This window comes from Mytilus trossulus, chromosome 8 (assembly GCF_036588685.1).
Source record: "Mytilus trossulus isolate FHL-02 chromosome 8, PNRI_Mtr1.1.1.hap1, whole genome shotgun sequence".
Classification (NCBI taxonomy): domain Eukaryota; kingdom Metazoa; phylum Mollusca; class Bivalvia; order Mytilida; family Mytilidae; genus Mytilus; species Mytilus trossulus.
Window position 1 is genome coordinate 22,259,527 of NC_086380.1, and position 13,388 is coordinate 22,272,914.

At 32.3% G+C, this 13,388-nt stretch overlaps 1 protein-coding gene across 1 annotated transcript in view; it reads right to left on the bottom strand.

Moving 5' to 3' along the window:
* The window catches only part of LOC134727466 (uncharacterized), a 77,352-nt gene extending 67,309 nt beyond the window's left edge, over window positions 1-10,043 (bottom strand). Inside the window, exons 1-8 of the mRNA XM_063591848.1 lie at window positions 9,911-10,043; window positions 9,313-9,539; window positions 8,241-8,371; window positions 6,323-6,501; window positions 5,578-5,723; window positions 4,379-4,711; window positions 943-1,082; window positions 664-734 (exon numbers count right to left, since the gene is read on the bottom strand). Of these exons, the coding sequence (XP_063447918.1) occupies window positions 664-734; window positions 943-1,082; window positions 4,379-4,711; window positions 5,578-5,723; window positions 6,323-6,501; window positions 8,241-8,371; window positions 9,313-9,539; window positions 9,911-10,043 (1,360 nt within the window). The remainder of the gene's footprint in view (window positions 1-663; window positions 735-942; window positions 1,083-4,378; window positions 4,712-5,577; window positions 5,724-6,322; window positions 6,502-8,240; window positions 8,372-9,312; window positions 9,540-9,910) is intronic.
* Between the last annotated feature and the right edge of the window lie 3,345 nt (window positions 10,044-13,388).

A 13,388-nucleotide genomic window follows, 5' to 3' on the forward strand; every position in this document is an offset into this window, starting at 1 on the left:
TTCTAAGGAGGACCATAGTGAGAACTGAATGATGTCTTACCTTCAGCAGGAACCATATAATATGTATAAGCTACTTGACCTAAGTTGTGTTACTCAATCTTTTATTCTGTGTATATTATTTTGCTTTCATGGATTTTCCTTCTTTTGGCAGTGATGCCTGTTCTACAACTATATTTTATTTATGTCAACTAGAAATATCTGTATGATAAGAATGTCCTAGCTACAGAGAAGTATGCATAACTCATATGTTGTATTTGTCATTGCTGCTAAACAAATATGAAGTCATTATGAATTTAGTACATCTATAGTCTTCTCATATCAATACATAAACAAGAATGTGTCCACAGTACACAGATGCCCAAAATCTGCACTATCATTTTCAATGTTCAGTGGACTTTGAAAATGGGAGAAAATCTCTACTTTGGCATTAAATTAGAAAGATCATATCATATCATAGGGAACATGTGTAGTAAGTTTCAAGTTGATTGGACATTAACTTCATCAAAAACTACCTTTACCAAAAACTGTAACCTGAAGCGGGACAGATGGATGGACAAACGAACAGACCAGAAAACATAATGCCCATAAATGGGGCATAAAAATGTTGATGAAATTTTGTGTGCAGTATATTACATTAATTGTGAAGTTATAATTCAATTTTACCTTTAGCAAAAAAACAGGAATCCATTATTCTGTTCTTGGCTTCAATGAAGGTTGCAACAGCTAATTTAAATCTGAAAAGCAATACATTAAGGTTTGGAATTTGAAGCAACAGACATTATTTCTTGGGTTCCTCAAAAACAAATCCGGATGGACATTTTTAAATGTTAATTTGTTCATTGAATTTAATATGAGCAGCATTCTGGTTGGATTGAAGAAGAAAATATAGTTCATTTGGCATTTGATTTTGTGAAATGTGTGCAATACATTGTTTGTACTTACTTGAGAAGTGCCATTTCAATGCCATTAAATGATTGCACAGGATTTTCCCAAAATTTCCAGCTGTCTTTGATTAAGATAAATCCTTCCCCCATCTCATGGGCCACAAATGGTAGAGTAACTGTCATTGCATCTGCTATACTCTATTAAAACATACAGTTTTCAATTTACAATGCAATACACTGAAACAAATAAGATGCTCTTACATTACAACTAATATACAATAAAATATAACATTTTTTTTATTAAAAGTAGACTTGTTTCACATTTTGACATTTGAGGGGCCTTTCACAGCTTAATATTAAAACAAGAATGTGTCCCACGTACACAGATGCCCCACTTGCACTATCATTTTCTATGTTCAGTGGAACTTGAAATTGGGGTAAAATCTCTAATTTGACATTAAAATTAGAAAGATCATACTGTGGATTCATTAATATTCGTTGGATACCAATTTTAGGATTTCGTGGGTATAGGAGAACCACGAATTCAAATGTTCAACGAAATACAAATTTTATAAAGGAATGAGTGTAGACTTTGCCAAAACCACGAAATTAAATATCCACGAATATGTAAGTTTTCCTCAAACCACGAAAATTGGTACCCACGAAAATAAATGAATCCACAGTATCATAGGGAACATGTGTACTATGTTTCAAGTTGATTGGACTTCAACTTCATCAAAAACTACCTTGACCAAAAACTTTAACCTGAAGCAGGACGAGCAAATGGACGGACGGACCCACAGACCAGAAAACATAATGCCCCTTTACTATTATAAGGGGCATAACTAGAATGTGTCCCAAGTACACGGATGCCCCACTCGCACTATCCTTTTTTATGTTCAGTGGACCTTGAAATTGGGGTAAAAACTCTTATTTGGCATTAAAATAAGAAAGATCATATCATAGGGAACATGTGTATTAAGTTTCATTGGACTTCAACTTGATAAAAACTACCTTGACCAAAAACTTTAACCTGAAGTGGGATGAAGGAATGAACGGACAGACAGACAAAAGGAAGGACGGACCCACAGACCAGAAAACATAATGCCCCTTTACTATTGTAAATGGGGCAAAAAAACTGGGGAATTTCAATTCTAGAAAAAAGTAAAATCACAAAAATACTGTACTCTTGAGGAAAATTCAAAAAAAAAGTTCCCTATATCAGAATGAAAATTGTGTTTAATTGATTGATTTTTTAAAGAATATTTCATGCATGTTCAAGACAATTTTTTTCTTTCAAAAACTAATGTAAGGGGAGTTAACTCCAATAGTTTTGTTCTAATAATATAAAGACATTATTTTTGTCTTTCTATTTAAACAAAAGTGGCTTTTTCTGTGTAGAATCCTTCTGAAATCTGACAATTTTTCACAAAATGTAGCTTAAAAAAGCTGTCGGAAACATAATTATTTTAACTAGAGGCTCTAAAGAGCCTGTGTCGCTCACCTTGGTATATGTGAATATTAAACAAAGGAAGCAGATGAATTCATGACAAAATTGTGTTTTGTTGATGGTGATGTGTTTTTAAATCTTACTTTACTAAACAGTCTTGCTGCTTACAATTATCTCTATCTATATTGAAATTGGCCCAGTAGTATCAGTGGAAATGTTAATTAAAAATTTAAAATTTTATGAAAATTGTTAAAAATTGACTATAAAGGACAATAACTCCTTAGGGGGTCAATTGACCATTTCTGTCATGTTGACTTATTTATAGATCCTACTTTGCTGAACATTATTGCTGTTTACAGTTTATCTTTATCTATAATAATATTCAAGATAATAACCAAAAACAGCAAAATTTCCTTAAAATTACCGATTCACGGGCAGCAACCCAACAACAGGTTGTCAGATTCATCTTCCAATTACAGGGCAGATAGATATTAATCTGATAAACAAATTCACCCCAAGTCAGATTGCTCTAAATGCTTTGGTTTTGAGTTATAAGCCAAAAACTGCATTTTACCCCTATGTTCTATTTTTAGCCTTTGTGGCCATCTTGGTTGGTTGACCTGGTCACGCCACACATTTTTTAAACTAGATACCCCAAAGATGATTGTTGCCAAGTTTGGATTAATTTGGCCCAGTAGTTTCAGAGGAGAAGATTTTTGTAAAGATAACTAAGATTTACGAAAAAATGGTTAAAAATTGACTATAAAGGGCAATAACTCCTAAACAGGTCAACTGACCATTTCGGTCATGTTGACTTGTTTGTAGATAATACTTTGTTGAACATTATTGCTGTTTACAGTTTATCTCTATCTATAATAATATTCAAGATAAAAACCAAAAACAGCAAAATTTCCTTAAAATTACCAATTCAGGAGCAGCAACCCAACAACCAATTGACTGATTCATCTGAAAATTTCAGGGCAGATAGATCTTGACCTGATAAACATTTTTATCTCATGTCAAATTTCCTCAAAAGGTTTTGGTTTTTGAGTTATATGCCAAAAACTGCATTTTACCCCTATGTTCTATTTTTAGCCGTGGCGGCCATCTTGGTTGGTTGACCAGGTCACGCCACACATTTTTTAAACTAGATACCCCAAAGATGATTGTGGCCAAGTTTGGATTAACTTGGCCCAGTAGTTTCAGAGGAGAAGATTTTTGTAAAAGATAACTTTAATTTACGAAAAATGGTTAAAAATTTACTATAAAGGGCAATAACTCCTAAACGGGTCAACTGACCATTTTGGTCATGTTGACTTATTTGTAGATCTTACTTTGCTGAACATTATTGCTGTTTACAGTTTATCTCTATCTATAATAATATTCAAGATAAAAACCAAAAACAGCAAAATTTCCTTAAAATTACCAATTCAGGGGCAGCAACCCAACAACCGATTGACCGATTCATCTGAAAATTTCAGGGCAGATAGATCTTGACCTGATAAACATATTTACCCCATGTCAGATTTGCTCTAAATGCTTTGGTTTTTGAGTTATAAGCCAAAAACTGCATTTTACCCCTATGTTCTATTTTTAGCCCTGGCGGCCATCTTGGTTGGTTGACCGGGTCACGCCACACATTTTTTAAACTAGATACCCCAATGATGATTGTGGCCAAGTTTGGTTTGATTTGGCCCAGTAGTTTCAGAGGAGAAGATTTTTGTAAAAGTTAACGACGACGGACGACGGACAACGGACGACGGACGACGGACGCCGGACGCCGGACGCCGGACGCCGGACGCCGGACGCAAAGTGATGGGAAAAGCTCACTTGGCCCTTCGGGCCAGGTGAGCTAATAAAAAGCATGATATCAATTTAATTTTAACACAGTGGCTTGATTTTTTTATTTCCACTTATTCTTTTAACATTGTTTAAAATTTTTAACATGTGCAGTGCTAAAATTATTCTGATCCTTACTTATTCTTTAATAATTATATGAAAAAGATTCAAGTCTTAACTCATTATGTTAGAACAGATAACTTACATGGTAAAATCCTAACACATCAGATTTGACATCATTGATGAAGGTTGTGACTCTGCTAATCACTTTCTTGAATCTGTCAATTAACGGATAGCCATCATAATCAATCAATTTATAATACGCTGCGACTACTGACTCAACTATTTTGTGAATTATATCTGGGAGATTTTTGAATATTTTTATGATTTCCTTGACAAGTTGGACAAATGTCATTTCTGTCACCATCTCAATAAGTTCCTTTATGGTTTTTGCAGCTTCTAAGACTGGATCTATAATCATGTTGTAAAGTCTGTCAAATAGTGTGGCTACATTCTGAATATCATCAAAACCAAAGTCCTGAAAAAATACCATCATTTTTAGTATGCATTTCAAATAAAAAAATTAAAAAGTCAATTCGTTGGTTTTTTTTTTTTAGATAGAAAGGCAATACTGTGTGCATTGATATTGGTGGTATATTAATTGTAATGGGTAAGAGGAAAGACACTTTTAAATACTTAAAAAAAATATGACATATAAATTACTTTCAGACTTTAATATGATCAAATAACATGAATAATGATATGTCAAAATAAGGTAAACTACTAAGTTTTTCTCAAAGTAACAAAAATTGGAACAATTCTACAAACATAAATATTTGAATCTACAGGTTTTTCCTAACAATATGGGATATTAATCTACTTCAGCAATAGTCCTATAACTGTAGTGTTTAAATATACAAATGGGCTTATAAAGGTTTCTAAATAATTACAAAGAAAGATTGTAAGACTGTGATTATCATAAAAAAACTTAAAATCTAAAGTAGGCCTTTTTTTTAGAGAAGTTAAATTCAAATATTATAAAATGGAAAAGAAACCATTAAGGTGGTACCTAACACTACAGAGAGATAACTTTGTAAAGTCAGCTAAACGTTTTAATTATGTTGTGTTGTAAAAAGAATATTAAGCTTCTCAATGATCAAAATTGGTGTTCGTCAAACTGCTATATATAACCAGTGTAATTCTTCTGTCAAAAGTGTTGGAACAAAACTTTTGATTTTTTTATATTTTTGTTAAAGGGTCAACACAATTTTATGAAAATTAAAACAAGCCAAATTAATTTAAGTGAAAGTGTTGGGTACCACCAGTGACCTTAATGCACATTTAAATAAAAGACATATACCAGTATTTACAAGCTGAAGTTTTATAACTCTAATAATTTATTACCTTAAGCACATTAAGATCATATTCCACTTTTTTCTTGTAACAAAGAGACACTTTAAAGATGTCAAATTTCTTTCCAATGAGACCAACATTTACTTCAGCAAAGGCCAAGTTATCTACTTTCAATTCAAACTTCCCTTTGAATGGCTCTGAAAAACAGGACAGAATATTATTTAATTGATAATGATTTTTGAAATAATTTTTGTTCAACATATTTCTTATGCCAAACCTGTATGGAAAGAGATTTGGGTGTCAATCTCTTATTTCAGAATATAAGGTTCATGTTTTAAAGGTATAAGAGTACAGGAAAACAAATTTTATAGCTGTCTATATCTCATTGTTCGAAAGCTGTATTGTTGCCTAAAATAGCTTACATCCACTTTTTTTTAACTTTGGTTGATTTTATTAGTCTCATTGGCAATCATAAAAATTGCACAAATTCCATTTAATTGACCACAATGTGTGAATAAACAAACAGACACTCCCCTTATTTTTGTATTAAATACCTGACATACAAATCCTGATTAAGGGCCAATGCTAGGAAGTAATTAAATGTTGAATTTGACAACAGTTACTATAACTATCAAATTATTTCACTATCATATTGAGTCTATTACTAATATTAATATTTATGTCATATAGAATTGGCTAGCAACTGAAAGCAGAATGGCAACTTCAAGTAAAACCATGCTTTGAATATCTCATTATAATGCATATTCTGATCTTCCATTTGTAATTCGATTCATACCTAGGTGTAAGTCTACAAAATTTTCCTGTCTGAATCCAAAGGATGCTCCTAACTTCCTACTGCCAACTGTCTTACTCCAGTCATACTTTGGCATGCCAAGATGGAAACTTAACGCCTTTAGAATATCAGCTAGAGACGCTCGTCTTACTCTTGCGATCATTTGGTATGTGTAGTGTTGTCTGTAATGTAAAGATATATAAAATCACTGTAAACAAACTTCAATCATAATTTCAACTAGAGGATTTAAAGAGCCTGTGTCGCTCACCTTGGTCTATGTGAATATTAAACAAAGGACACAGATGGATTCATGACAAAATTGTGTTTTTGTGATGGTGAAGTGTTTGTACATCTTATTTTACTGAACATTCTTGCTGCTTACAATTATTTCTATCTATATTGAACTTGGCCCAGTAGTTTCAGTGGAAAATGTTAGCTAAAATTTACAAATTTCATGAAAATTGTTAAAAGTTGACTATAAAGGGCAATAACTCCTAAAGGGGTCAACTGACCATTTCGGTCATGCTGACTTATTTGTAGATCTTACTTTACTGAACATTATTGCTTTTTACAGTTTATCTCTATCTATAATAATATTCAAGATAATAACCAAAAACAGCAAAATTTCCCTAAAATTACCAATTCAGGGGCAGCAACCCAACAACGAGTCGTCCGATTCATCAGAAAATTACAGGGCAAATAGATCTTGACCTGTTTAACAATTTTACTCCATCAGATTTGCTCTTAAAGGTTTGGTTTATGAGTTATAAGCCAAAAACTGCATTTTACCCTTATGTTCTATTTTTAGCCATGGCGTCCATCTTGGTTGGTTTGACGGGTCACGCCACACATTTTTAAACTAGATACCCCAATAATGATTGTGGCCAAGTTTGGTTTAATTTGGCCCCGTAGTTGTAGAGGAGAAGATTTTTGTTAAAGATTACTAAGATTAACGAAAAATGGTTAAAAATTGACTATAAAGGGCAATTACTCCTAAAGGAGTCAACTGACCATTTTGGTTATGTTGACTTATTTGTAGATCTTACTTTGCTGAACATTATTGCTGTTTACAGTTTATCTCTATCTACAATAATATTCAAGATAATAAGCAAAAACGGACAAAATTTCCCTAAAATTCACCAATTCAGGGGCAGCAACCCAACAACAAGTCGTCTGATTCATCTGAAAATTTCAGGGCAGATAGATGGTGACCTGATTAACAATTTAACCCCCATGTCAGATTTGCTCTAAATGCTTTGGTTTTTGAGTTATAAGCCAAAAACTGCATTTTACCCCTATGTTCTATTTTTTAGCGATGGCGGCCATCTTGGTTGGTTAGACGGGTCACGCCACACATTTTTTAAACTAGATACCCCAATGATGATTGTGTCCAAGTTTGATTTAATTTGGCCAAGCAGTTTTTGAGGAGAAGATTTTTGTAAAAGTTAACGACGACGACGACGGACGCCAAGTGATGAGAAAAGCTCACTTGGCCCTTCAGGCCAGGTGAGCTAAAAATGTGAAAAATTTAATTTTATTGCTTGAACATCAAAGGTGAAAATAAAGATTTTTTTAATAGGCTATCTATTGTTTAAAAGGTGTACCTAACCAATCATAATGTAATGCAGTACATTTACTTGTCTGAATAATATTTTACTAGTCTAGGGCAACAAACTAGTAGCTAACGTTGCAGGCTGCACGTTTGAAAATTTTACCATGAAGCATGAACTTTGTAATAATTTCTATAATACAAAAATATGTGGCTCAATTAATTAGCTGGGAGGATGTAAAAACTATGAATCAAAGAATTCAATTTTATGTAAAACTAATATAGAACAAGCTGTTGATTAAAAATTACACCATTTCAGACCCTTTTGCTATTTAATATTACCAAAAATTAACATGAATAGTATAAACTTACGCCAGGACAGCATCTTCTTGCTCTTTTGTCAGCTGTTTACTTTCAGGGTGTTCTACATAAATCTCATAGGCGCTATGTCTCACTATATCTTCAGAGTCAAACAATGTAGATCTTAATAGATGTGCAGCACTCTGAAATATATACATGAAAATGCAATTCATCTATCTCCACCTAGAAGATTAATGTACACATGTATGAAAGAGTAGAATTGTATGTTATGAGGTATGTTTTTGCTCATTGTTGAAGGCCTTTTGATGACCTGTAGTTTTTAACCTATATGTTATTTGGTCTCAGTTGAAAATTTGTTTCAAGTAGAGGTGCAATCTGAACTGTATATTCTTAAGTTCATTTCATTTTCATTTAGGCAGCAGGACATTAGCAGGAAATCTTTGTTGTCACAATTAAATCTATATAGTTTTTTTTGAATGATTTTTTGTTAAAGACAGAATGTACCCTCTTAATGTCTTCTAATTCTACTTTTTGTGGTGCTGTGTTGTTGGGTTAACGTTGTAATTCATTTCTGTATACCCCAAACTTTGAATTTAACTGCAAATGAAAAGTACCAGCATTAAAAAAAAATCATTTTAATATGATATTAAGAGACAAGAGAGATAATAGATGTATTTACACTTGTATGCAAATTTGTCCGCCATTACATAACATCACACAGGTTCCTGTAAACTTTGACTTCATAATTCAAAATATTTGACGTCACAACTAAAAAGTGATTGTTGCTCGACGTCAAAAGATTCTTCGGAGGTGATATAAGGTCATTCGGAGGAAAAATACAGCTAAATACCACAAGTGTAAATACATTTATTCCTGCAAACATTAAAATTTCATATAGACAATATAAAAAATTAATTGTTCTCAAAAACTAAAAAAAAAAAATCATGTCCAAATATGTAACTATATATGTAAAGTACTGTACACTTCCAAAATTGAAATATTACTTTTTTTTAATATTCATGTAAAAGTCTTGTAGTTTTACACATTAAGTTGGCTAGCTGTCACATGCATTGAATCTATGTCTGAATCTTTCCATCCAGCAAATGATCAGTTTTAATATTACCTCATTACAAGTAAATTGTCTTAATGCCTGGGTAGCAGCCCTCCTTAACTCTGGGTTGGCTTTATTCAGCTCCATATAAGATGTGATATGCTGGAGAGATCTAGGGTGACCAGCGTTCCCAAGAACATGTATCAGTGATCTCTTCAGAGCTACATGGTTGTCTCTGTCGTGATACTTTCTACCTAGGGATCGTCTCTCTCTTGGTTTTACTATTTTCATAAATTCCGCTTAAATATTTAATACAAAGCAAAGTTATATGAATAACAAATTCAAGTGTATAAGGCATGGCCTAAAAATAGAAGATCAACTCTCATGTTTTTTTTGTTTTCCTGAAATTTAAATGTATATCAAAATGAAGTTGTAGTTTGCAAATATAGGCCAATGTTGTACTCATTCAACTATTAAAGGCCCCAAATGAAAAATTAAAAACAAGCAAAGAGAGAAAAATAATGGACTAATTTGCATCTCATTACAAAAATTTCTTGAAAGGATGTTGCTACATGTATAGCAAGTGTATCCAACATCACTGATATCGATGAATCTTTATAACCTAGTGGATATCATTGGACTATGGAATTATATTATAATTTATCAATACCTTCATTATGTATTCCAAGCCAGGTCTCAAATTTTTCTATTATTCTTTGAGCTTCTGTATCATTATCAATGTCTTTGAGGTTCTTAGCCAGCGCTCCTAGGGTAAGGCAAGCTCTTTTCTGGGTCAAGGTCATATCTTTATTACCTGTTCAAATTAGATAATAAAAGCATATTTTTTTCATCTTGTTTTTCACAAATGGTTTGGTTTTTTGTCCATGGTGACAAATCTAATAAGACCGGTAATCGCTTGACTTTTTGCCCGAGGGTGACCATTATATACAGACTCTAGCTACTATATGTTTTGCCTGAATTTCATATCAAATATATTTTCATTTTTTGGATAATCAAGTTACTTAATAAAAAAACTCTTATAAAAATAAGGATATGATTGCCAATGAGACAATTGCAACCATCCATCAAAGTTTAAATTATGGTCAAGTTACAGTAAATGGGCTATGTCACAGATTTCAGTAAAATTTGGCATACAACTCTGGCTCAATGAACTTCAACTGAAAATCGAAAAAATAATGCATTTATCTCAATTATCATTTGAAATATTACTGATTAAATTCTTACAGAATGGGTGAACATTTGTATAGAAAGCACGTAAAATCGGCAAAAACCCTTCTAAAATTTGTCTTAAAATCGACAAATCTCTAATTCTACTCCATAGATTTTTCTTAAAAAACTATATGTTGTTGATACATAAATTTCCGTTATAATGATGCAAAATAAAGATAGTGTCACCGACTTTGTTTTTACGGTATATATCATTCAAAGTTGCGCTCTTTGTGAAAAAATCCAACAAACCGTCGAAAAAATCGTAACGTTATCGATTATTTTACATCATTAAAACAGAAATTTATGTGTCAACAATATATAGTTTTTTTAGATAAATCTATGGAGTAGAATTAGAGATTTGGCTATTTCAAGACAAATTTTAGAAGGTTTTTCGCCAATTTTCTGTGCTTTCTATACAAATATTCACCCATATTAAAGGAATCAATCTGCCTTTTTTTCAGATAATAAAAGAGATAAATGTATTATTTTTTTGATTTTCAGTTGTAGTTCAACGAGCCAAGGTTGTATGCAAATTTTTAGCAAAATCTGCCACATAGCCCATTTACTGTTCCTTGACCTTAAGTTAATATACATGATATAAGCAACTACATATAGGCAAACAGTATGCCTTAGTTTTTATTCTTTTATTTTCTTTTTTAATGAACAGTCTGCTTCTTTACCCAATAGTTCACAGTCACACAATATTAATTTTTGAAACCACTAGCCAAAGCTCAATTTTATGCTTTTAGAATTTAACAAGACTGAAAGTAATTTTACAACCTTTGGCTTGTAGACTTGTGGTTAAGCATGAAGACTCAGTTCATCAAGATATTTACTCATAAATTCAGAATTTATAAATTGGATTTTAGAATTGACCTGACTGGACTTACGTAGATAAGGGAGATAATTATTTTAATCTATGGGAAATTGTGACAGGATTCAAATATACTTCATGTACTTGGCAAAGCCATTTGGTTGAACAACAAATATAACTATTGCCAAAAAACACAATCACGATTTAATACATTACCATGAAATGAGTGATTCTTTCCAAGGCATAAATGTTCTACAGCTTGAACAAGGTTCTGAAAAGAAAAAAAAATTATCCACTTTGTATATTTGGCCCAATCATTACATTTTTAGTTGCCAATTGCTGTTAATCACACACTAGAGATGTTTGCTAGATGTCACCTCTTGTTAACTATAACCACTGTCTCAGGTTAGGGGGAGGGTTGAGATCTGGCTAACCTGTTAACCCCTCCAAGCTCTGAATGTATGTACCTGTCCCAAGTAAAGGGCCTGTAATTTAACATGGTTGTTGCTTGTTGTTGTGTTATAAATTTGTTTTCTTTCATTTTTTTTTACATAGATTCGGCTGTTAGTTTTCTTGTTTGAACTGTTTTACATTTGTCATTTCGAGGTCTTTTAAGCTGACTATGCGGTATGGGCTTTTCTCATTGTTGAAGGCCATATTGACCTATAGATGTTTTGTTGGTGTCTTGTGAAGAGTTGTCTCATTGGCAATCACATCACATCCATGCGCGTAGCCACGTTTACGTCATAACGCCCGGGCGTACACTTGAATTGGGTAAAAAATATATTTTCATCTAAATAAAAATGAAAGAATTGGTTAACAGTACATCAATCTTCTAAATCTTTCTTCAATGGATTGGTAATTGCAAATAAAAGTGACGATAATTAGTATCATATTATATATTTGTTCATTTTCTGTCAAAGTCTAAATTTACAGTGAAATCTATATACTCACTTTCCTTATTTTTTTTAAGCAATTCATTATGTGCTAATTCGAAATGTGGTTTGCAATTTTTGTCGAGCTATTGACTTATATGTCGCGAAAGCGAGACATTTCGGTCCTAAATTTCATTGGCGGTGTCAATAATATAACTATATGTACATATAGGTTCATAACGTGGTACGTGGTTGAAGTTTGAAGATACCAATCAATAACTTTGTCAAACCTTCGTAAAATTTGACGGTAGCTGGACAAAAACTGTTTATATATGCCATAATGGTCAAACGAGTATTGAGAGCAAAATGAAGAAATTATATATGATGAGTTCTGTATTTTATGAATAAAAGGATTTTTTTTGCATCAGTTTATAATCTTGGGTTAAAATTTGTTACATATCAATTAATTTTTTAAACCTTCGTCGAATTAAATCAGTAAACTTTTTTGAAGTTTTTTTTTCATGGTTAATTTCTGTATCATTTGTTATCGTTCATTTTTCAGTTTTATACTGACAGGCGCAATTTAAATCAGACTGGCCTGGTCACCGTTTAATAACATATTGACAGGGAGGCAAGCTTTCAAATACTTTTTTCATTGAAATGAGATTACCTCTTCGGCTGAGAGGGCATGGTATATATCGTCCATTACATATATTAACAACATTTTGTATACAAATAAAATATTCTTTTTGAAGACAAAACATGTTAAATATATTTAACAAAACTATCTGTCACAGTGATATAATAGGGTCTGGATTGGGGACAACAGGGAGTTTGAGGGGGACATCATTTCTATATTTCTTTGTTCTGTCATTCTTGTGGTCATTCTTATCTTATTTAGTAAGAAATATGCTTATTATTTCAGTTATGTGTCCCTTTTGAATTTGCCATTGTACTACACAAATGAAACCATTTATCAATTTTTATCAATATCTGATTGAAACCAAACACGGAAACATATATTTATTTCGATTTATTTGTGATAAATTGGATATAATGGATAACAATCAAATAGATCAGCTGAAATTAGTTACATGTCGTCCTGACGGATGTCGGGTAACATATTGTTATTGAACGATTCTTTTTTTATTCAGGCCCCTCATCGAGGTTCGGGCATACCTAGTTACGCCACTGACATCACATCTTCTTATTTATATATAATGTAGATT